The sequence below is a fragment of the Poecilia mexicana genome, unplaced genomic scaffold, assembly GCF_051168715.1.
Source record: "Poecilia mexicana isolate PSO_F unplaced genomic scaffold, ASM5116871v1 scaffold_7, whole genome shotgun sequence".
Lineage (NCBI taxonomy): Eukaryota > Metazoa > Chordata > Actinopteri > Cyprinodontiformes > Poeciliidae > Poecilia > Poecilia mexicana.
In genome coordinates this window covers 15866070-15891435 of record NW_028263376.1, presented here as the reverse complement: position 1 = coordinate 15891435, position 25366 = coordinate 15866070, and the positions used below count along the sequence as shown (strand labels likewise).

The window sequence follows — 25366 nt, the reverse complement described above, 5'->3', positions numbered from 1 at the left end:
TAACACTCAACTGAAATAATATTGTTGAAATACTTTACTATTATTTTTCAATAATACTAACAGTTATAGAGGAATAATACCAATAACAGTAACATATATGGAGGAATAAAGCTGTTTTGCTTCATTTCTTCTTTTATTTTACCATGATAAAAATTAAGACTCATTTTTATCAGAGATAAGGTTGAGCATTAATGCAGAGATTATGTATAGATTGTCCAATATTTAATCTGAAATAGCAGTTCACTCGTGGGACTGAAGCAAACATTACAGCATTACCCTAAACATACCAACAGCTTTTACACCTTGTGATAAACCTGTTCCTTACTTTCTGTCATGCTTTCCACACCCTCTGGCAGCATATTTTTAAGGTCCCCAAAAGTCATCCAAAGTAAGTGTTGTATAAAGTCTTAAATAATTAAAAAGCTTCAAAATGTAAAAAAATAAAATAAAATAAAATAAATCAGCCATTAAAACCAGTTTAATTTGTAATATCGGCAGAATTTAAAAATCGTAAGAGCAGAATACTTTGAGCTTTGAGCGCCCTCTGCTGGCACAACGTTTTGCTTAGACTTATTACAAAGCAGTTAAATATTAATGGGAAGAGTTAAATTTCAAAAACTGAGGAACAATGAAAGGCTTTGTGTTGCATGTCCTCAACATTTACCACTTGCAGGAAAAACTGCTGAGTGCTGTCAGCTGGATGGTTGCATCTGTTTTTTGTTTTGTTTATTTTGTATAAGGAAGCTTCCTGAATCACTCTGAAGTTTAAAAAGGACAGCTGCTGCCAATTAAGAGGAGCCCTAAATAGAAGAGTAGAGGAGTCACTCTCCTTTGCTCACTAAGTAAGGTGAAACAAATACAGAGAAGGCTAATAACAACTTGGGCTGGAATTCAGTCAATGTTCCACCATCTGGCTTTATGGTCAAAGTACAAACATAATGCTTCCAATACAACATAGTTTATACATCTTAAATGAAAAGACAGCGTCATATCACAGGAGCTTAGGAATATACAAGACCTTCTGCAAAAAATAATTGGAGCAGTGTTGCTTTTAACATGAAGCCAAGTATAAATATAAACTATATCTTGAATCAAGTTAGCTGCATGCTTCAGAGCTGGAATTCCTGTCTGCCTTTCTCAGACACTCTTGGACATTCGAGAGAGTTCATTTCTGGAGTGAACCTTTCTTTGACTGTGAGCGCATTCTTAAAGCATCTTTCTGACCACAGCGGTCTGATTTAGAGACTCCTCCCTTGCCTTCAGCTGGCAGCAAAGATGTGGAAAAATGCTCCAAAAATGTTAAATAAACTGGTAATTCTGGGATAAACAATGCCGCCTGCTTGTTTGGTCCTGCTTGCAATTATTGGCAGCATTGTCTAAGCCCTTCTGAAGGTACAGAAACATTATTGGTTAATAATTGCAGCAGGGTAAATTTCTTACTTGATGCTTAATCTAAATATATTATTTAAATTATTGTTCCTTCTTGCTTCTAAATAGTCTAAGATGACATTGGTTTTAAGAGTTCAGAACCCGAATGCAGTCAATGTAACTTTAGCACAGTGCGTGTTGCCAACCAGTGCAGCTGTAGAAAACAAATGTACCAAAGAATGATTGCCTTCCCCTGTCGCACAAGGTCAACGCCCTTAGAGCCTGATGCACATTTAATTATACTGAATGCTGTTTTATTCTTTGTGGAGTTAATTCTAATCTAGAGCTAAATAAAGGAAAAAGAGGACAAACTGTTATTGTTTCCAGCTCATTGACACTAAGTGTTTCAAATATATAAGTGTTTTAACCCTTACGCAACCCAACAGGTTTTCCTTGTACGTTGCTGTCTAATAATAAAATGGCAATAGATGATTAGTAGGTAAATGTGAAACAAAGTCCACAGTTATTGGCATTTTTGGTGAGCATGAGTCAAACTTTTCTTTTTATTGTGTCATCATTTGACTGCAATAAAATGACACGTTTATTTTGCTGCTCTGATAAAAATCCAACAAATTACACTCTCTTAATTTTGAGATTCACTGCTTTTAAGATTTTCTGGCTCCACAAGTTCTAACTTTTTCTGTAGCTACGTGTATATAAAATCTTTTTTTTTTTTTTTATTCAGAAAAGAACACAGAATGCAACTAGAACTTCTGTCAATGTTACAGACCCTGTCACATTCAGGAATAAATTAATATAAAATAAAGTTCTAAGCATTAAACATCTCCATTAAGTCCAGTTCAGTTTATTTTATTAGCCATCTCCCAACAAATGTCACTTTAAGGTTCTTTACAGGAGAAAGAACTCCAGCTCATGTTAAATTGCTAATATATGTAATTATCAAAGTATAACATTTAATTACAATTCGAATAAGACTGGATCGGAAATGAAAATGTATTTTTAAAACAGTACTGCACCCAAGTTAACCTTTGATAACATTTAAAAATTTAAAAAGCAGCACCAAATATTACATCCAGGTCAGTAGTATTTCACTTTTGGTAAAACACATAACATTTCAAAGAGGAGGTTGGCCCCAGTCAAGGCTGTGTTTCCTGTTAAAGAGAATGAAAGTAGATATAACATGGTTATTAAAAAAAAAAAAAAAACTACAGAAAATACTTTAAAACTAATAATAACAGTGTTTTTTTAAGAATCGATTGTGTAAAGTACCTGTAGTGTCATAAGGTGGAGAAACTTCCACTAGATCACATCCAACAAGGTTAAGCCCTCGACAGCCTCGGATAATCTCAACTCCCTAAGTTCAAGATTTTAAAAATGATTTTAGTGTCTGAGAAAAGAAAAACATATCAAAACATATTTCAACTAGCAGTGATTTTATGAGAAAAATACTTTTGACAACTTATACGATTCTAAATAGATGGATCAAACTTTTATCGATCCAATTAAAGACAGGAAAACGTGCAAAATTAAAGGGCTAAAGTACAGCCTTCATTTACTATCTTTGGTTTCTTAAAATTAGTATTAGATGTAAAAAAAAAATTAGAATCTCCTTACAGGTAAAACTCAGCCAATAATGTTTAAATTAGCATTTTATTGACAAGTTATAATGACTGCAGCTTGTGTTTACCTGTATGGGAGTGAGTCCTGCTATCTCCGGTGTTCCTGTTCCGGGAGCAAAACCTGGATCAAGAGCGTCGATATCAAAACTGAGGTAAACCGGCCCAGCGCCCATCTGAGCCCTCACCTCAGACATTAGAGGCGAGAGAGACTTGAACCAACACTCTTCCACCTGGACCACACGAAAACCCTGCAGGTCAGAAAAAATGGGAAGATGAAGGATCGTTTTCATTGCTTTGTGACTTAAATGTGATAAAGTGAAGGATTCTTACAATGTGAATGATGCAGAGGAATGCAGACATTTTGATAATGCTGCCTCAGATTATAATAAAGGAGCTTACACACTTCCGTACATGCATTGTTTCAAAATTCTAACTAGCAAGATCCTCAGCTTGTTTTTGGCCTAGATTTCAGAAGTTTAAATACAAAAGTTTACTATAAATTTACTGAACAACATTCTATCACGGCAAGGCTTTAAAGAGATAATCTACAAAAGAAGAAAGAAATGAATGAAAAAAAAAAGTTTAGAAAGAAATAAGGAAGTGGTGAAGGGAAGAAAGGAGAGAAGGGGAGAAGAACAAAAGAAGGAAGCAGAGAAGGCAAAGAAGGAAGGAAGTGAGGAAGGAAATAAAGACTAAAAGAAGGAGGGAATCATAGAGGGTATAAGAAAGAAAACACAAAGGTTAGAAAGAAAGAAGGGAGTTAGAAGATGAGGAATTCAGGGAAGGATAGAAGAAAACAAGAGTAACCAATCAAGATCAGATGGATGGAAGGAATGAGAAAAGCACGTTTAAAGAAAGGGAATGATAAAAAAAGAATGAGAAGAAACAAATGAAGACAAAAAATTGAAATAATGGAAGGATAAGAAAGAGGGAAGAAAGGATGGAAAGAACCAAAGAACAATGTTTGATAAATAGAAGGATGTAAAGAAAGAGAATAGAATAGAAAGAAAGTGCAAAGGAAATGATTTAAAAAAGGAAGAAAGTAAGGAACAATAAAAGGAAGGAAGAAGTGACAGAAGAAGCTCCAAACACTTTTCACCACAGTGCAGCCGTGACTGACTGGTTACAGGTTCCAAACCATTAACAACACAGTGACATTTCTAACACTGTCACTGGGTATGGTGTGAAACCAGCACCATGTAACAGAAACCCAGACTGTACCTGAGCCCGACTCCACTCGTACGAGTCCGCTGAGTACCCGCTGCCTCGCAGGCCGATCTGGACCACCCGCTGGCAGTCCAGGAGCCCCTCCTCCACACAGCGTCTGAACGGGGTGCCGTGGCCGATCCTCTCCCCCAGAACCACGTCACTGGTGTCTGCATGAGCGTCCACATGGACTAAACCCACAGGGCCATGCCTGACAAGTTATTACACAGACAACTAAATGTGGAGTATCTAATAGACATATTTTATCTGTTATTAATGTTTTAGGGTCGCATGATTCAATCTGGAATCATGTGGTTCTGGAAATGATTTTAATGTATGAAAATTATTATATCTTGTTGTAAGCAGAAAGCAGCTTCTGCAACTTTTACGCAAATTCCACAACAGTACACATATTTTTATGCAAAAACATGATCATACACACATCAGAAATCAAAACAGATCTAAAAACATAATCTCTATGTGTCATAAACCTCCTTCTACACTCCCACTCTCCTCCTATGCATTCTTCTTTTGTTTGCAAACATTTAATGCTTTTATTTATTTTAAGATCTATGGTGGTTCTTTAAAAATAAAAACATTTTGTATTGACAGCATTTATCAAAAACTATAAACGGCCTTTTTTTAAAAAAAAAAAAAAAAAAAAAAGGTCTCGTTATATTTGCTGCTCTAAACGAGTTTTAATCGGCTGAACTGGAGGCAGAAATGCAGGTTGCATATCTCTGTTCTAGAACTTTGTAGGACTGGAATGAGAATCGTAGCTTTACGTTTTCAGATTTCCTTTCTGCAGAACTACTAGGACAGTTTTGCCTCAAAAACAAATATACCTGCTTAAAATAAACCTCTATCATTAGCCTTTTAACTAAAAACAGACTGTTTCAAGAGAACTTTGTAAATTTGTTGTGCAGCTACTATGCCAGGAAAAAGCTACATATCAGTAAAGAATTTAAACACGTTTTGGAGGTGGAAAACTAACCTGAAACTGCACTGATTAATCTAAAAGCTGAAATTCATTTCTCTATGCCAACAAGACTAAATCCACTTAGCTAAAGAGAAAAAAAAAGACGTTCAGCAACTTATATGGTGTGAATGAAGTGCCAAGACACATATTTGCGAAGACACCAATAGTAATTTTGATTCAAGGTTTTGGAACAATATATGCTGCCAGGTCCTTTCTAAGGAATGCCTGGAGTGAAATATCTACCTGACAGAAAACAGACCATAAAAGATTATGTTTAATGAAATTATAACCAACGAGAACCACAACTCACTGGGCTGCTTCTGTTCTGCATCAAACCCAAATGGAAAAATAATTTCTCTTCTATTAAGTACCTAAAATGGGATGGTGAGCGTAGATAAATAATCGCAAGTTCAATTATGGTTTAAATTCTCAATTTTTTGTTTAATAACTATATGTACACTTTGGTTGAACAATCTTGAATTTTGACAATCTCAATCATGTTCCTCTTTCTAATGATGGATACTTACTTCTCTGCTACAGCTTGCAGTATTGGGTACGCAATAGTGTGATCGCCACCTGCAGAAACCAACATTTGCTTAACATCTGAGCTATGAAAGAGCAAACTAGATAATTAATTATTGCACACAGGGGTGAGACTTTGTCTCCAGGCGCTAAATCATTTACTTAGCTGTTGCTTTCTGAAAACCTGAGCAAACAGTTGATATCTGTGATCTCAGCTGCTCTCACCCAAAGTCAGAGGGATACAGCCAGTGGCCAGGATTTTTCTGTAGGCCTCCGTGATGCGCTTGCAGGTGTCTTTCAAATCGTACAAGTTAACGTTTACGTCCCCGATGTCAGCAACCATCAGGGACTCGTAAGGCGCTGCCCTGGTGCCACTGTTGTAAGCCCTCAGCAAGGCAGACTCTGCTCTGATCTGGCGTGGACCAAACCTGTAGAGTGTGTGAAAAGAGTAGACATTAATACATGCAGTTACATTTGTTACCCTGCAAACCCCGTGCACATTGTGTTTTAGTTGTTTTTGTTTTTCTTTGCACTTAATTGTTTCAAATCATCAAGCAAACTTTAATATCAGACAGAGGTGGACTGAGTACAAAAAGATTAGGGGACAAAAGTTTTCTAACACAACTTGGACATTTGTGAAAACTGAATCTGAAGCACACTAAGTGGCCTAGTCAATGTCTGGACTTCTGATTAGGATTCTTTAGGATGACTTTATACAGGCTGTTCATTGCTGAAGATCCTCCACTGTAGCTGACTTACAGCAATTCTGCAAATAGAAGTGGGCCAAAATCCCTCTGCTCACTGCCAGTAATCAAAAAAACGAATGATGAGTTTTACTGCTGCCTAGGGTGAGACGAGCAGTTATTAGGACCTGGCTGGTTTAGGAAATTATTATTTGACAACTGCACTCAGGCTAGTTTGATTATCAGTAAAATTAACAAGAAATCTCTAAGGGGGCAAATACTTTTCACAGTATTGCACACTTTCATGTATAAAGGTGGATAATCTTGGAACTCCTTCATCCTTCATGGATTCAAAGCAATTAGATGACAAATGAATGCAATACATTATTTTATTTGATGCTAAAGTTAGTTTGTTTATATATTCGTCCAGTAATACCTTGATGGGTTCAACTTTATCGTTCTTTTTTCTTTTTTTAGATATTTAAATTCTCTTTAAAGCTGCAGTAAGTTAAAAAAAAAAAAAAAAAACTTAAGACCGACGTCATATCACGCAATAGCAGTCAGCTACATGGAAGGATATGCCTTTATAATTGTAAATCACTAATGACACTCTTTCTAAGTTTTGACCACCAGAGGAGGAACAATGGCACCTTGCCCCTGGCCGGTTCGAAGTCCCAGTATCAATCGGAACACCAATGAACGCCGCGTCCAGCCCGTCGGTCGTCTCCCGATAAGGTAACTTGGCCATGGTGGAGATCCCAGACACCCGTGCAACAAACTCGGCGCTCGGTGGAACATTATATCGGCTCCCGGAGCTGTCTCGGTTCGGAATTAAGCACCCTCCAGTTCGGCTCCTGCACTGACCCAAAGCTTGTCGGGGAAAGGAAAAGAAAACCCCTGCTGCACGAGTTAAACCTAAGTTTCTCCAAAATGAAAACATGTCTGATGCTTAAGCAAATTATGGCATGTGTGAAAGGGCCACCTACTCTGCTACGTTTATAAGCTCGTAATCATTTATCCGTCAAACTGCATGACAAGAATCTATAATATGCAGTTAAAATTTAACTGACCGTGTACATGTTAGGTATTGGAATATTCATCCGAATAAAGAAACACAATGTATGTCACAGCAGCTGGCAGATAGAATTTTTTATCATTAATCCTGTGCTTGTGAGCATTAAAAATACAACGCACTTGGAAGCTTGAATGCAGCAAAAGGTCATATTTTTCAGAAGGGAGGCGCGCTGTGGGAGGAGCCTCACTTCAGATCAGAGTTCATCTACTGCACATTACAGTTTGTGATTTTTAGGTTGGTAATAATAAAAAAAAACATTCTACATGTTCAGCGTGCTATACTCCATAAATACTGCATCCTACTATAGAAGCCCGGTGGAGTGTGGCCGGAAGTCATTTTATTACTAACTCTAAGCAGCAAGAGAATCGTGGTTTTTAAAAGAAAAAAATAAAACTGTTTGTGGGTGGAGAAATGGAGAGCCCTAAACAGGCTGTTCGTGCTTAATAGCTCTCCAATTTGGCTGAAACTATCCTGCAAAAAAGCGTGGGAGAAAAAATATCTAAATGATTTAAGGATGGCACAAGCAGTTTCCTAAAAGGGTTCAGTCATTTTGGACTGACGTTAAAAAAAAAAAATAAAACAATATAAACAATCTGATACATATCTTGACATATCTGGTGGCACTACACCTGGATGTGGGCAATGTGTTGAAAGAATCCATACCCTGGATGTCCCCTAATTTCCCAATAAAATGGCGCACCTCCTCATCTTTAGCCCATCCACCATTTTCTGATTTATTTGTTTATTTATTTTCATGCCAAATGTTTCTGTACCAGATACCCTCCTCGGATCGGCTGCGTCTCCCTGTCTGCGCATCATTCATGCAGGTTGATGTCAGGTTTGTGTGGGTGGTGGTGGATGGTGCGCGCGCCTCTGTATCCTCCCTGAGGACGCGTGCGGTGCGTCACCAAAGCAGCTTTCATCCACAGAGCAGCACGGACGCACATTCTCCTCCGAACCTGTCATTGCATTGCATAACATCGACAAGAGAACATGGTAAGCATGCCTTACATTTTCTTTGCAAACGTTTTATTTGCAAAGCTGCTATTTTTAAGGTCTAATCTAAGGAAAGTAGGCCATTTCTGTATTGCGCTTTGTCTTGATACATTTTTCGACCTGCTGACGATCTGAATAGGTAAAATCCTTATAATAAATATATTATTATATGTATTTCAGTTTTGTCTGAAATATTTCACTTATATAAGGGTCGTTCTAAATCAGCATGCCTTTCTTTAACCACCATGTCTTATTAACTAGTTATCAGGTTGGTTGTCTGTGCCTGTAAGGCGTCCTTATGTAAATGTACACTAAATAAATCCAACACTTAACCAAATGCAATCCATTAAAAATTAAAAAGCAGTTTTACAAAACTGGGTGAAATATGTATATATTTGTCACCAGAAATAAAATCTATTTCAGCAGGAATCCAATGGCAAACAGGCTGAGCAGAGAGGAGCTTCCCAGCCCTGCAACATGTCTGACCTAGATAATCCTCTCTCTACAGTAATCCTCTGAGCAATTGACAGTTTGGTGTCGCAGCACAAAGCGCACTGCTTTATTTAAAGCAAAAAAACAAAAAAAAAGATTCACAATTTTAACGAATTGCTATCTTTGTAAAAAAAATAAATAAATAAAAATTGAAGTAAGCAGAGAAAAATACATGTATGGCCTGAGAAAGAAGAGTTCTTGTCCTTGACCTCAGTTTGAACAATCTTCTCTGAAAAACGGTTTCCTTTGGTGCAAATGAAAAATGTTTCGTTTTGCTTTGTCTTTCCAGCGTGAGTGTATCTCCATCCATGTTGGTCAGGCTGGTGTCCAGATTGGCAATGCCTGTTGGGAGCTGTACTGCCTGGAACATGGGATCCAGCCTGATGGACAGATGCCGAGCGATAAAGCCATCGGCGGTGGAGATGACTCTTTCAACACCTTCTTTAGTGAGACTGGAGCTGGAAAACATGTCCCAAGAGCTGTCTTTGTGGACCTGGAGCCCACTGTCATTGGTAAATTCCACAAATATTAATGTCTCATTATTTACTGATTAAACTGGAGAATTTATCTTATTGCATTTATCTCTTTAGATGAAGTCCGTACTGGGACGTACCGCCAGCTGTTCCATCCTGAGCAGCTGATAACTGGGAAGGAAGACGCTGCCAACAACTACGCCCGCGGACACTACACCATCGGAAAAGAGATCATCGATCTGGTTCTGGACAGGATCCGCAAACTGGTGAGTCAATTTTACAAAGCAGGCTCTTGACAAAGTAGTCCCTGAATTTCCCTAATTTAATAAAGCATTTTATTTGAAGTGTGAAGTAGACGGGAAATAATTTATTGTATTCAAAAAATTTTAGCAAATAAAAATTTGAAAAGTGTGGCATGCATTTGTGTTCAGACCTTTTTAGTTTGATTTGCCAAAAATAAACCCAGTGCAAAACTGACAGATCCCACAAGGAGAGCATTAATCAGAGAAGCAACCACCTAAGCTGCAGATTCCACAGCCTGGGTAGACAAATCTGTTGGTCAGAGAGACCAAAGCTGAACATTTTGGTCCCGAATCCAAAATCCTCATAAATGACTTAATTGGTGGCAATCCCATTCTGTATAGGATGGACTTAGTTCTGCACAATATATCACAAATCTATTACAATTACAGTGTGTGCAATATTCATATTGTAAAGACTATTTGGAGCCCAATCATTTTTGGCTAATATCTTCCAAATGCCATCAAACTGCATTTTCAAACTTATGTCACATTCAGCCAGAGTCTCACAGCAGCAGATGTTAATACTGGGCACTACAACATATATTACAGGGTTGGAAAAAAAATAAAAATAAATCACAATATCAGTTTTGTGCACCTCTATATGGACTATATCAAACTACATTCAAAGTTGAGACCAAAATCCAACCAAAAATTTGTGGTAAGATTGGAAAATGGCTCACGTTATGTTTCTGTTACTCCAGGCTGACCAGTGCACAGGCCTGCAGGGCTTCCTGGTCTTCCACAGCTTCGGGGGTGGAACCGGTTCTGGTTTCACCTCCCTGCTGATGGAGCGTCTCTCTGTGGATTATGGCAAGAAGTCCAAGCTGGAGTTCTCCATCTACCCGGCTCCTCAGGTGTCCACCGCGGTGGTGGAGCCCTACAACTCCATCCTGACCACCCACACCACCCTGGAGCACTCCGACTGCGCCTTCATGGTGGACAACGAGGCCATCTACGATATCTGCCGCAGAAACCTCGACATCGAGCGCCCCACCTACACCAACCTGAACAGGCTGATCAGCCAGATCGTGTCCTCCATTACTGCCTCCTTGCGTTTCGATGGCGCTCTGAATGTTGATCTGACGGAGTTCCAGACCAACTTGGTGCCGTACCCTCGTATCCACTTCCCTCTCGCCACCTACGCCCCTGTGATCTCCGCCGAGAAGGCTTACCACGAGCAGCTCTCAGTGGCCGAGATCACCAACGCCTGCTTTGAGCCGGCCAATCAGATGGTGAAGTGCGACCCTCGTCATGGCAAGTACATGGCCTGCTGTCTTCTGTACCGTGGCGATGTTGTTCCCAAAGATGTCAACGCTGCCATCGCCACCATTAAAACCAAGCGCTCCATCCAGTTCGTGGACTGGTGCCCCACTGGTTTCAAGGTTGGCATCAACTACCAACCGCCCACTGTGGTTCCTGGTGGTGACCTCGCTAAGGTCCAGAGGGCTGTGTGCATGCTGAGCAACACCACAGCCATTGCAGAGGCCTGGGCGAGGCTCGACCACAAGTTTGACCTGATGTACGCCAAGAGGGCCTTTGTCCACTGGTATGTGGGTGAGGGGATGGAGGAAGGAGAGTTCTCTGAAGCCAGGGAGGATATGGCGGCTCTGGAAAAGGATTATGAAGAGGTGGGAGTCGACTCAATTGAGGGTGAGGGAGAGGAGGAAGGAGAGGAGTATTAAATGTAGTGTGAGGATGAGTTAAGATGAGCGCATTTCCGCCATTCTGAAGTTAAATATTAGGTTACCACAAGATTCTTTCCTGTCAGATTGGATCTCTAATAAAGTTTCCTAAACTGAAGTCTTCTTGTTTTTATTTGGTTCTGTGAACCCAACAGCTACAGTTATTCATTGCTTTATGTTTGAGCAAATGACAAAGTTTCATAGGAAATCTGCACAGGAATTCAAGCATCAACTCAGCTTCCCTCTTTGAACACAACATTTTTCTACACACACAAAAAAAAATCAGACTTGCAGACTTTCAGATTCTTTTATTTTTCAAACATTTTCTTAACACTAACAAATTTCAGTATTTTCATTTAGTTTCCCTCCACCCTCATCTGTAATATTTGGTTAGAGTTCAGAAAATGTGCAAACTTGGACATAAAGTGCAAACAGCAAAACAAATGTTTTTTTTTTTATATTTTTTTCCATGTATTGTGTTCAGAAAGCATACAGAAAAATGTAGAACTATCTACATTTAATGATAACCAGGTGTTTAATGGAAATGGCAACTACGTTACCCTACACAGTAGAGCCTAACAAGTGCAATGCATTGTTTTAATTTAAAAAATCTGCATTGGCCTCAACTTTGTGGCTTAAAAACTACTGTATGTGTCGTGGTTCTCTCTTGTAAGTATTAAAAAATAAATAAAAGATCTTACATCTTTAACAACCCAACTACAAGTAGCCATCAGTATTCTCTATTATCGACAATTCATTTTGGGGGAGTTACATTAAGAAAAACTGATGCAGAGACACCGATGTCTTTAACCCTGAGATTTAAATGCAGAGCACTAGTTAGAAATGGATATATGCTAAGTGACACACAACTGAAGACTTGTGTGGGACATTGTGTACAACGCACAGAAGAAGGATAATACAATCCAGTTGCAGTTTTGCAACTGGTAAAATGATGCATAACACTAACAGCACTACACTTATACTAGCTTATTAACTAAACACACAAGAGTTTTCTGAGTTTTGAGTGAATTTATGGAAACATGATGCAGGCCCTGCTCTGATCTTGCCCATAAAGGAGGAAGCCTACAGCGGCACGCAGCTCTTCTAGATCTAGGTTAGACAGGAAGCTCCTCTGAAGCTCCGCCTCCACTCTGTTCCCACTGGGGCCGCTGCAGCCCTGCAGGAGGACCACAGCCGAATGGCACAACAGCCAATCAGCCAGCTTTCTCATGCCAGCGCTGTCCAGATTACCCAGGGCTTTGCGACCCCAGAGGCTGAGATGCAGCATGTTAGCTGCAACACGAGCACTGGGGCGCTGCAGAGGAAGAATAATGCATTCAGTGCAGATTCCAGTTATTTGTGCTGTTTTTTGGTCCTAACTTATCCTTCAGTTAAGTTAGGAACCTGCTTTTACCTTGTTTGGGTTCCTCCTGAGTAGCAGTTTAGTGACTAACTGGACATCAGCTGGAACACAGGCAGGAAGAGGAGGCAGCTGCTTCTCCTGGTAGTTTGTGCTGTGCAATCCCGCAGCTCCATAGAAAGGATTCTGCTGTCCGAAAATCTCATAGGAGATTGCTCCCACAGCCCAGGCATCCGTCTTGGTGTAGTCGATCACCACATCAGGGCCTGGAGCTGCAGTCACCACCTGGAGACAAGAACAACACATTTTAATGAGTTTTAACTCATCATTTTATTGTCACATTAATAAATCATTACAAAGTGTGTTCACAAGTGTGTATGTCAATTCAGCTTTTTCACATTTTTCTTTTACATAATAGCAACAAACTTCAGTGCATTTATTTGGTTTTTATGCAATAATCCGACACAAAATCAAGCAAAAGGAAAATTAAATTTTACAAGGTATGTCTTGATTAACTTTACACATGGGGAATACAGACTTAAGGTTTTATCACAAAATTTTGTGGTATTACTGTGATGACAAGAAAAGTGACAATAAAAATAATTTATTACTAGGGGCACAGCAATCAGCTCCAAATACTGTTTCCCATATGTCATGCAGCTCTTTAGACAACCAGTTTCATTAATAAATGTGTTTTGTATTACTAAACTGTACACAGTAACTACATTTAATTATATTTTCAAATTTATGATATGCTATTTGAACAAAAGGTGGAAAAAACGGCAAAACTAAACTAGCAGTTGCAACAATACATACAGTTTTTGAGGGTTTTAGACAATAGTAACTGAATTTATTTTGAAAATGGTAAATCAAAAGTCTTAGAAATGTTTTGATATAAATAAACAACAACATCAAGTTTTAAATCTTCCCAAAGATGTTCCTTAATGGTTCCAGCTCCAAATTATGTCTTAAATAGACATACTTCAGTTTGATGTGCTGTGTTAAGTTTTCCACACACAGGTTTGCTAAACTCTTTAGATTACGCACAGATGGATTCAGTATACTAATAAAATAAATTCTAATTTTATTTAGGGGTTAAAAAGTCAAAATATCCCAACAAAACACATTGAGATTTGCAGTTTCAGCATTACAAAATGTGACAAAGTGACACTTCAAGAGGTAACGGGCATCATAGCCATTTTAATCACCTTCCTGAAGCCTCATATTGAAATATTTCACTTGTGTCAGAAAGTATTTACTGTGGTTGAAGTATTTAGACTCACCTCAGGAGCCATGAGTGAAGCGTTTCCTCCTCTGCTGACCCACATGCTGTTAAATGGAAGCTGTAAGCTGGAGTCATTCTGGGTCAGGCAGCAGCCGAAGTCAGTAATTACCAAACGGGGGCAGCCACCTTCAAGAAAAATAAAGGAAAGAGGGCCAAAATATTAAATAAAATCTGATAGAAACATGATTAACATGTTTTTTTTTTATGTTTGTGTGTGTTTTTACATCTGACCTGAGTCAAACTCTACCATTATGTTGTCAGACTTCAGATCCCTGTGAGCAACACCCTGCCTGCACAGATGGTCCACCCCCTCCAGGAGCTGCAGCACCATCAGAGAGCCCTGCCTGCGGTTGGGTGTGGAAACCTGCAGGTACTGCCGCAGTGTGCAGGGATAGCTAGAAAACAAAAACAACAGGAGCTTAATGAAGCACTGCATGTGTTAAACCTGATAATACGGTGGGATGTTTTAGATTAAATATGGCAAGTCATATTTAACATTTTTAAGCCATACTTTTTCATGACCAGGAAAAGAGTGCGATTGTTTCCGAGGCCCGCTGGGTTGAGCCTGGCTGGCAGCACATCTGGATACTCCTCCTGCGCACCTGGTAGCAGCGGCACGTCCGCGGTGAAAGCCCGATACACTCTGATCACGTTTGGGTGAGCTGAAACTCTTCTGGGAAGCACTCCGAAACGTCTGCATTACAGAGAGACCAGAAGGATTCATCAGCATGTTTGTAGTTCTTTGATCTGAACAGCAGGACAGGATTACAAGAATCCGAACACATAATATTTACCCATCCAGGGTAATCCGCTCTTTTTCCTTTTTTAAGGCCAGAGGACCAGATGGGACAAGTTCTTGCGACATAGATTTTAATATCGCCTCACTTGAAGATCCAGCCTGTACAAAAAAAACACCCAAAAATTAGAAAGTTCCATCAGTTTAAATTTAAACAAAAATAGGTTTGTGCATAAAATTCTGTAATCTAAATTAGCCGTATTAGGCTAGCATAGCTGCCTAGCTTTTTCCTAAATAATAATAATAAAATAATAATCAAAAATATAATTTTGCTAAAAAATTAAACTGAATAAAATCTATTTTTGAGCATTTCCAATTGATTCAGACAGCACCTCTAATAATTTGAGCTATTTTTTAAAGCTTTTATTCAATCAATCAATCAATCAATCAATCAAATTTTATTTGTATAGCACATTTCAGCATCAAAGCATTTCAAAGTGCTTTACATAATTAAAATGCGAACAGCATGTGACATAGAATAAACAGTGAGAAATATAACAACATTTGCTTGTTATATTTACATTACTCACCCCAAAGTTCCACAACATTTTGATAGCCAAGGGGAAGTTTCTTAAGGAGCAGCATGCCGGAGATCGCACTTTCTGGACTTCCTCTTCATTGTCCTTTAGTTCCACCAGTGTCGAGTCTCTCTCTGTCTCCTTAGGGTGAGAAAACTGAGCTGCAGCCTCATACACGACCGCATTGGAGCCTTTACTGATCTGGTTCCCTATAACGTAGTCCTCCAGTTTGAATCCAGAGGTGAAAGGTCTCAGTGTGCTCTGGATTTTTTTCTTCTTAAACACAGCCTGCACATTGGGAGGAAGAACAGATTACAAGATATTTCTAACTAACTTGGATAGTTTTCACTTTATATTGGGCAAACCATGTCTAAATTAAACCAGCAGTTCATAGAACAAATGTGGTTATGTAGAAAATGTTATTTCACTCTTAGTTCTTTGTTTCTTCAAGCTATGAGGGGGATGCATTTTTTGGCAATAGGAATTTTGTGTCTGCCAATATCTGCATGCCCTGTGTACTTTCCCCAAATAGTATCCTATTGATATGAAACTCATACCAGCAGTTCATAGAACAACTGTGATTATGTAAAAAATGTTATTTCACTCTTAACTCTTTATTTTTCCAAGCTAGTAGGGAGATGCATTATTTGGCAATATAAACTATTAGCCTGTCAATATCTGTATCCCCTGTCCTATTTATATGAAACCTTTACCAGTAGAAACTCATCCCAGCAGTTCATAGAACAAATGTGAGTAGAAAAAGTTATTTCACTCAGCTTTTTTATTCTTCAAGTTTGGAGGGGATGCATTTTTTGGCAAAGCAAATTATTAGCTTGCCAATAAATACATGCCCTATCTATTTTCCCCAAATATTGTCCTATTGGTATGAAATTCATAGCCTTCTCACAGCAACAGTCTTCAGTCAGAGGCCTCTTCAGATTTGTTGCTAGACTGACTGCTACACAAGATCACTCCTGGCCACAACATTTATTTGTCCTTTGGTTAAAAATAAAATATACTGAATGTGGGAAATGCATAATAATTCTATTGAGGTCTGACCAAACCAAGTATGAATTTTCAAAAGCAGTCAAGATTGCTTGAAGGCTTTGAAATCAATCAATCAATCAAATTTTATTTGTATAGCACATTTCAGCAGCAAGGCATTTCAAAGTGCTTTACATAATTAAAATAAAAACAGTATGTAATAAACAGTGAGAAAGAGATTTAAAAAACATCATTAAAACGTAAACAGTGAGATAGAGAAATAAAAAGAAATCGAACTACTGAATCAGAATCTATCTTTAGGTCACCATACCTGTATTTCTTGACATGTTGCAGCGCTCTGTCTGTCGTCCTCCAGCTGCTGCTCGATAAGCCCCACACCGAGGCCAAAAGCCAGAAACACGGCCCTGTTCCGAGGCGACGCGCCGGTAAACCTCCTTCTAAAACCGGCGGACTGAAGCTGAGCCGCCAGACCCTTCAGAGAGGTGCGGTAATAGCGGTACCGGGCCGGCAGGAAAGCCTGAGGCTGAACGGTGCGGACCGACGGGCCTACACGGAAACGGTCAGCTCGGAGCTTTGCTGCGACTCGGCCGCCTGATTTAAGGAGACCAATCTGAAGAAAGGACCGGCCGAGCTCCAGCCCTCGGCTAATGGCGTGTTTCACAGACATGATGAACCCAGAAAAGGAGGCTCAAATAGCCCTTTCTGTGACCCTCAGTCCCGATTTTACTGTTCCAAGGTAGCGGACTGTTAGCGCAACAAAAACAACACCATCCACGCATGCGCCACAGAAGTTAATATTTCAAGCGTTATTTTTAGTGACATCTGGCGTTGAAAAAGTGCAACAGCAGGAATTATTTATTTTGAAAAACAGTTAACTGGTGGAAAAGAAACTGCAGGAGTGTGTCTACCTTAACTAGAGAGACCAATAAAATGCTGTATAAAACAGAAAACCCAAATATCACATTTCGTATATAAGTTTTGACAATTCAATCTTAATCTTACTTAGTAATCAAGACAGCTACTCAAAAAATGGTGTTGACGATCTGCTTTTATGTGTTCACTGGTTACTTTATTACTTAGGTTCAACAAGTGTGTGAATCATATCACAGAGTTTTTATTTCATATTGATATAAAAATCACACATTATTTCAGATTTGTTGGCTACAAAAATATTACGCGAATATTTTTTTCCCCACCGCATTCTGAAGGCGTCTGTTGTTTTTGTTGGATTGTAGAGGCTACTGGAGTACAGTAAACTCATTCTCATCTAAAGGAAACTTGTTTGACATTATTTGAGCTATGTCATACAGGACACTACACTTTTGCAAATATACATTCAAAAACTGTTACACTGTGATTTATACATTTAACCCACAAGCAGCTGAACTGTTGAATTAAGACAGGATGGTTCCATGCTTTTATGTTGAATTTTCCAACTGAAATTGATAGTTTCACTTTGATTAATATGTGTGAATTATAGCCTTACTTTCTTATTTTTAGCTGACAACAGCGGCACTGTGATGTGGTCTTCCGAAGCTGCACCCAACCTGGTCCAAGGTTTTAATTGTTAAAATGCACCAATTACTATGGAAATGTTTGCAAACTTCTGGAACTACCAAACAGAAATAGTCCTGGTAATCCAAACAGAGCAAAACAGGAAATGGTGAGAGTCTGATTTAATATCAGATCATGAGAAAAAAATCACTGTGTATTTAAACAGCCATACTTTGTTAATTACTTTACCATTTTCACTCAGTATATAACAATATGTATTTATTTGTCAGAACATTTTCAAGCATGCCATACAGTTAAGTAGACATGTCAACAGTCTTTGAAATATACATATTCAAGACAATCAACTGATATATAATGATTCATACATGAAATGACTTGTGGTGAAAAAATTGAGTGAGCTCATTTAGAGCTTTAGCCAACTATGCAGTTTATCTTGATCCAATAACTATTAAAATAAAAATGCTGTTCTTTATTAAGTAAAACAAGATCCAATATAAATGCTTTTATTTGGGAATATGTTAGAAATCTCTTAACAAATAAATTACTACTTAATTGTGACCACCTAAATAATTCAGTTGTGTTCATTTGACATTCAGAAAAGTAGTTCTGCAGTTTATTCTAATGCAATAATATTTAATCCAAATAACCACAAAAGCAAGAAAGACTTTTATATGAAGCATGGGAGAAATGAATACATGAACATTACATAATGATTTACTATTATGCTATATTAAAAATTATTTATAGTACCATGCAGATATGAAGGCAAAATTATGCGTTACAAGTTTTGATGTTATTAAGATTAAAGCTAAATGTTTAATCAGAATTCATGATATAGTAGATCCATGGCACATAGTTCCTCACTTTGGTGTAGACACCAGGGAAATATGGATTTGCACAACTGATGCCCCAGGAGACAATCCCCTCAAAGACGCCATTGCAGATAAGTGGACCCCCAGAATCTCCCTGTGGATGACCAAGCGCAGGATGATGAACTTATCTTACTTAGTCAGACCTGAAATAAAAGTTGATCATAATGACATATACACTTGAAGAATAACTGTTTTTTTTGTACCTGGCAGGAATCTTTGCCACCATATGGAGATCCAGCACACATCATGTTCTCAGTGATCCTGCCCCAGTAGTAATAGTAGCAGAGCGATATTTCTGTCACGTCCACAGCTCGGAGCACCGGAGACAGCGCGTAACTATAAACCTGTGTCACACCCCACCCACTCACAGTGCAAATATTCCCTCTTAAAAGGGGGGTGTTTTCATCAGGCAGCCTGACTGGCTGGACGTAGGCGTTCAGCACTGCTGGCCTATCAAGCTGTAACACAAACCAGTGAAATGATGAGCAAATAGTCCTTGTCAATTCTATTACGTGGTATTTATTATTTCACCACCGCTCCCCGTCTGCAAACCTTAATAAGCATGATGTCATTGTTGAATGTCTTATAGTTGTAGTTGTGCACATATATTTTTGAGACACCGAAGTTCTGTTCATATCCCTCCGTTTCACGCAGGTTGTGTTCACTCAACACCACAATCATCAAGTGGCTCCTAGGGGTCAAAAACAAAAAGTCCCATTCAAAGAGCAACGATTATCCAATTATCAGAATATCCAAAGCTATTGCTGTTTAAAATAAGGTGAAAGAATTACTAAACAGAAAGGCCTTTTTCTCAGACATGATTGTTCCTGACATTTTGTGTGGAAGCCTGGGGTAGTAGTTGTAAAACATTCATAAATATGATTTTTCTTTCGCAGGAGAGAGCTGTTAGAGTCAAAAGTGGAAGTGGACACAGAGATTACATAAACCCAATATTTATATAGTTAAACATACTGAAACTTAATGAATTAAGTAGAACATTTTAAAGTATATGTATAAATTACATGTAAAAAAAAATTACCAAACAATAATCAGAACAGATTTACAAAAAACAAATTTGTAAAAATCTGTTTTGAATATTTAGGAGGAAGTGGTATTAAAAATGTGTCAGTTTATCAAATAATATTGAGAGTGAAATAAAAAGAACTAAATTGAAATTTGAAAATCCTTATGATGAAGCGAAGTGGTATTAAATAAGCTGATGTTTTGTATTAGTCTTATTAGTCCGTGTAACAGACTTATGAATTGATAAGCTATTCAAGCTATTTTTTCTATTTATGTGAATAGGGGGCAGATATAAATGTAAACTTTTTTATGCTTTTCATTCATGATCTCTTTAATGAACTATTTACTAAGTAAATGAAATAAAAAAATAAAATGAAAATGAAACAGAGATTAAATGCAATTTAAATCAAACATCTCTTTAATTTCAGTTCTTACGGTCTCCAGCAGTGGGCAGCAGACACCACCCACTCTTTGTCCACCAGTGTTCCTCCACAATAGTGCTCCCCTTTCTCAGTCTGCAGGGAGGCCTGGTATTTGATCGAGTACGGTTGGACCTCCTGACCCCCGATGATCCTTGCATCAAGCTTTTCTGTTCACAGCAGTGAGCAGGAGGGTATTTAGGTTTTGGCACTTGTAACATTCAACAGAAAGAAAAAAAAAAGTTTGGTAGGTGTGCGCAAATTTAATTCAATACCTAGACCAAATCTCAACCCATTCCCCTAAAAAATGATGCTCTATCATAGGAGCAGCATAGGAACAGGGTTGGGCTCCTATTCAGCCTATCAGGTGGCTGTTCACATATAGGCTTACTGATGCAGGAGACAGAGGCACAGTCATCATAAGCATGTTTTGAACTGTGGAGAAAACCCTGAGAAATATTAAAAAAAAACAGCCACACCTCCAACCTGACTTTCAACTCTAATGACACCAGATGGAAGAACACTTTTATAAAAGCTCCACATCTTCTTTTGCATATTTCAGTGATTGTTTTGTCTGTATGCATGAAAATATTTCTAGAAATGATGCCATATTTATTTGCAACTTTTTATAAAGCCTGACTGCAAAGTTACATTTCATATATGAAGATATATTTCATGTAGACAAGGCCTAAAACCCCTGAAGTTGGTGGTCAGCTATATATATTAGCGCATGTAACATAATCTTGTGTTGGTGGGGCACCAAAACCGGGCCCACCTAGACCCAGGGGCCACATCCTTCTGAATGTGGCCCTGACTATTGGTCTTTACAGGGGAAGTTATTAGACCAGAACAGGTTTAAGCGCACCGTATGCGTGTGTGAATATGGTGCACACACATATGCACACCATATGAGCCCTGAATTACTTATACCCTGGTGGTGAATTTTTTTTTTTCCATTACAATAATCAAACTCTTCTTTTGTCCAAGTCTTTAAAATGGGAACTCCTCCTTGACGTCACCCTAATCTTTAGCCTTTTACAGTTAAATCTTTTTTCATTGCATTTTAAGAAGTAAGAAGAAATGTGTTGTTCAAATGAATAGGTTACTTTGCATCTAAGACGTAATCTTTTTAGGGCTTAACTGTAAACAAGATAACATGCAACACAATTACGTTTACACACAGGAATGCGTTCACCAGCTTTGGTGATGTATTTGTTTAAAATGTTCAAAGATTTTAGTTAGGATTATATTTTTAAAATATAATAAAGAACTTACGTGAGCATACTTTTGAAGACAGAATAAACAGCACTGTTGCAATTTGTTGAGGAGACATCGTTGGCCTTAAATAATCTGTAATAGAGAAGCATGTATTTCTGCAGCTTTATTACAATACATATTGGAGCATCTATTGTCATTTCAACATGATTAAACAAACATATAAAACAGTTTTAACAGTTTGAATCTCATCTGACTCAATTTGACAGGTGCATTCTTTGCAAATTTACATAAATTAAATATGAATTGTAAATCAGTGTCAGATCAGTGATGGTTAAGAGTTGAGTTTAATTGAATTATCTTCCGCTTACCGTAAGGTGAAAAGCTTGAACCCTTCTGTGCTTCTGGTGAGACCAGTGTTCTCCTCCTGGCTTTTAAAGTGTAACTGTATCCCCATACAAATCTTTTGTTAAATTTATCTTTCCATCGTTTTGTGTCCTCTGACCATCTCACGCTCTGACCTACTACATGACAAAGATAAGGTGTTGTTCTGTTTTGTAGGCTCAAGTTTTTTAGTCCAGCAGTATTTAGGTTGGAAACGCCTCAATCTTCGGTGATCCTCACCAGTTTACAGGCAGGATAAAATATTAGACTTTTGTTTATTGGAAGAAAATAACTCAAATTTCCAGTGGCTTTGCTGGAAATGCACAAAATAATTTAAATCACTCCCATCTGTGCAAAAACCTGTTTGGCAATATGGAACAGCAGCTAATCACAACCTGCCATTATTATTATCTATTGTTATGTTTTACCTCTGGTTTTATAAATGTTATTGTAAATCAGCATTTGATTTTACCACAGTCAAAAATACTTATAATTAATTTCAGTAACACTATTGTACCAATTACAGCTTGTTGATAAAAATACCACAAACATTGTGAACATTGCAAAGAAAATAAATACGTCTCGCCCATAAAACTACCGTATTTTCCGCACTATAAGGCGCACCTAAAAGCCTTCAATTTCCTCAAAAGCCGACAGTGCGCCTTATAATCCGGTGCGCCTTATATATGGACCGATATTGAGCCACAACAGGTCTAGCAACTACTGTAAGCAGCCGCCGACTTCATTTTCGCCCGTTGAAGAAGAAGCGCGCGGTGCATGCTGGGATAGTTGTCAGAATGCTGGTTTGTTAATAAAGTTTGACTGACCTATCTACCTACAGACTGTCTAGAATCAGGTCGTCTGCAGGTCATTTAGCACCACGTTCTCCACCAACATGCTGTGTGCAAACGGACCATCGTCCGGCCACGCCCCGGCCCAGTCGTGGAAGCCTCTCCTCTCCGACCGGAGTCGGACTGTTTTGTTGATTTTCACTTTAGTGCAGCTCCATCTAGTGGATGCATAACGTAACTTCAACCTCTACTGTCGCGTCTATTCTATGCTTCTTATAATCCGGTGCGCCTTGTAGTGTGGAAAATACGGTACAAGCCTTTAGTTGAGTCAATGCATTGTGTTACGTTTATTATTTTATTTCAAAATGTTGATACTGTTTCCACATTTTTTGACTTGGAAATATAATTACCATTTTCTTTGCTGTTAAGAAGTTTTATCAGAAGGATTTTTTTATTTTCATGTTGATTAACTTTTTTTTTATATCAGTGAAGCTGCTGTCACTTTTTTTCATCCTCTGCCTGCGCTAGGTGGTATGTTATCTGGTCCTAAATATGAGGAAATAAAGATTGTGTAAATCATCATATTTGTCATATGTGTCAAATATGCTTATGATAAATTCCCTTTCTGAACGATGCATAAAAATCATTTATAGCTTTACGTTAGCACAAGTTATATTACTTTTACCATGACATCTCTGTCTTTCTTTTTTTTTTTTTTTAAATCTTTTTTAAACTTAATGATTTCCTAAACATCTGCTGTGCAAAGCGTCTGGACAGTTTTGCATTAAATGAAGTAACATTACTATCAGGTCATTGCTGCAGTATTTACAAAGCATTCCCATAAATAATTGGGTTTCCTTCAAAAAAGAGATTTTGTCTCAAGGGACTTCCTGCTAAAAAAACAAACAAACAATTGGATAAAAATAGAAATGGTGCTAACATCTGGTGGTGTCTGGTTGTGTCTCTACGTTCTGACAGTCATGCCACGTAATTTTCTGAAACTGTATGTGGTACAGTTTCATCAAAGAAAGCCATTGCTGGGAAATTGCTTACTGAAGTCCTGTATCTTTGTATGCCATAGAAATGGAAGGCAGATCCACAGTAATGGGATACTGGTGTGAGAGTAACTTTGTTTAAGAACCTGAGCTACAGATAACTGAAAGGACACCTGGTTATTTTGTCACCTTATTCTTCCTTTAAACTAAGCAATGCACACAGGTGTTCTCTTCTTTTAAACTATACATATGTATAAAATGCTTTTGTTACTTCTGTGAAATGCACTGAGTGACCTCTATTGGTTCTTGTATCAGGTAATGCTAAAATTACACATGTAAATAATCTATTTGTTAAAATTCAAACCAATTTTTCACAGATTAAAAACAGTATCAGACCATCTGCCAAATCACTGTATAGAGATTAAATTAATTCTTCAGTGATTTGGTCTTGATTATAGACTCCATTTTATTATGTTTAATTTTTTTTTTTGCTATATTTTAGCTTTCTTCTGTACAAACAGGCATTTAGCTTCAGGAAGAGCTCATGACACCACAACAAGCAAAATAACTAAAAGAAAATAAAAACTAAATTTACCTAATTTCACAAAACAGGAATTAAATGGGAGAAAACTGGAATTAAACTAAAAGACAGCCTGACCAAAAAGTTATATTTTGGGTTAGAGGTACCCATGCAGTACTACATGTTTGTTAACAATGGACAAATGTTTGATTTGCTTTCACCTAATTATTTATGCACCATCATTTGGAGAACAGACTGTAGTTACGCCTTACGTAAGGACCGTTTGTATCTCTATGTTCCTCGTGTGGAAACTGAAAAGGGAAAGAAAGCTTTTAGTTTTTGTAGCCCATCTGCTTGGAACGCCTTGCAAGCTGAACGAAAACTGTCAGAACTGATTTCACTGAACACTTTTCAAGAAATTAAAAAACAAACAACAACAAATATCATGTCTACAGTGCATGTGTTTCAAAACTTAAATTGCCACCATTTTTTTATTTATTTACTGCCTTTCATTGGCAGATTGTTGCCATAAAAATATAGTTCTAATGTAAACTTTTGTTTTTTCTGTTTATTTGCCTTTTGTGCTGCTGCCTTTCTAAGCCAGGTCATCCTTGTGAAAGAGGTTTTAATCTTAATGGGGTTTTTTATGTGATCAAACAAAGGTTTGATAAAAAAAAAAAAAAAAAAGCTCCTAATCACAAAGGTTTTACTCAAAAAAAAAACAACTAGAGATCCACATTGGGGATGTCATACCCAGAAACCGAAGGAAGGGTTGCTGGATGTCTTTGTCTTTTAATCTCAGATTTTTGAAAGACAAGAGATGGACAGAAACAATTACGACATGACTTGATTGCACATATTTGGAATTAATTGGATCCATTTGACTTGTAAAGTACTTCGATATCACTTTGATTATAAATTTGAGCATCACAAACAAACTGAACTGATTTGGAGGCACCCTGGTGCAGTAATGGCAGCACCTGAGCTGAGGAGAGGTTCATGTGGAGAAAAAAGACAGAGTTCTGCTTTCAGGGGGATGACAGACACTTCAGCTGCATCTCTCAGCACAAGCGAAGGCAGCTTGGAGGGCTATTACCCGTCTGAGGTCAGGAACTCCTCAGAGGGACGGCAGATGAGATGAAACCTGCTCCATTTTTAATGACGGCCGGCTCCAGACATGCTGCCTTGACCCGGCCTGATCCTACAGCTTTTAGCTGCCAAGACCCTTATTGTAATCCTTCCTGGGGAAA

The 25366-nt window shown here is 38.2% G+C and overlaps 4 protein-coding genes across 5 annotated transcripts; 1 reads left to right on the top strand and 3 right to left on the bottom strand.

Annotated features, from left to right (window-relative positions):
- Positions 1 to 2222: 2222 nt before the first annotated feature.
- On the bottom strand, positions 2223 to 7375 carry agmat (agmatinase (putative)). Its single transcript, XM_014993760.2, has 7 exons — positions 7049 to 7375; positions 5941 to 6143; positions 5721 to 5769; positions 4230 to 4425; positions 3077 to 3256; positions 2659 to 2743; positions 2223 to 2540 (listed from the first exon to the last, which is right to left on the bottom strand). Exons 1-7 carry the CDS (start codon positions 7336 to 7338, stop codon positions 2467 to 2469), a joined length of 1077 nt encoding a protein of 358 aa, XP_014849246.1. The 5' UTR covers positions 7339 to 7375; the 3' UTR covers positions 2223 to 2466.
- A 955-nt stretch (positions 7376 to 8330) lies between these two features.
- On the top strand, positions 8331 to 11536 carry LOC106921823 (tubulin alpha-1B chain). 2 transcript variants are annotated; one of them, XM_014993759.2, is made up of 4 exons: positions 8331 to 8469; positions 9251 to 9473; positions 9552 to 9700; positions 10438 to 11536. In XM_014993759.2, the coding sequence occupies exons 1-4, from the start codon at positions 8467 to 8469 to the stop codon at positions 11416 to 11418; spliced, it is 1356 nt and encodes a 451-aa protein (XP_014849245.1). In that variant the 5' UTR covers positions 8331 to 8466; the 3' UTR covers positions 11419 to 11536. The 2 variants fall into 2 exon arrangements, with proteins under 2 accessions (XP_014849245.1, XP_087863275.1); XM_088007149.1 differs by lacking the exon at positions 8331 to 8469 and having other exon boundaries at positions 8761 to 9473.
- Positions 11537 to 11711: 175 nt separating this feature from the next.
- pink1 (PTEN induced kinase 1) lies at positions 11712 to 17161 on the bottom strand. The gene is made up of 8 exons (XM_014993757.2): positions 16693 to 17161; positions 15390 to 15665; positions 14858 to 14961; positions 14575 to 14757; positions 14295 to 14458; positions 14062 to 14189; positions 12833 to 13063; positions 11712 to 12733 (listed from the first exon to the last, which is right to left on the bottom strand). The coding sequence occupies exons 1-8, from the start codon at positions 17047 to 17049 to the stop codon at positions 12449 to 12451; spliced, it is 1728 nt and encodes a 575-aa protein (XP_014849243.2). The 5' UTR covers positions 17050 to 17161; the 3' UTR covers positions 11712 to 12448.
- A 1389-nt stretch (positions 17162 to 18550) lies between these two features.
- On the bottom strand, positions 18551 to 21544 carry LOC106921819 (trypsin-3). Its single transcript, XM_014993736.2, has 5 exons — positions 21487 to 21544; positions 20228 to 20381; positions 19322 to 19460; positions 18973 to 19227; positions 18551 to 18863 (listed from the first exon to the last, which is right to left on the bottom strand). Exons 1-5 carry the CDS (start codon positions 21542 to 21544, stop codon positions 18714 to 18716), a joined length of 756 nt encoding a protein of 251 aa, XP_014849222.2. The 3' UTR covers positions 18551 to 18713.
- Positions 21545 to 25366: the final 3822 nt, after the last annotated feature.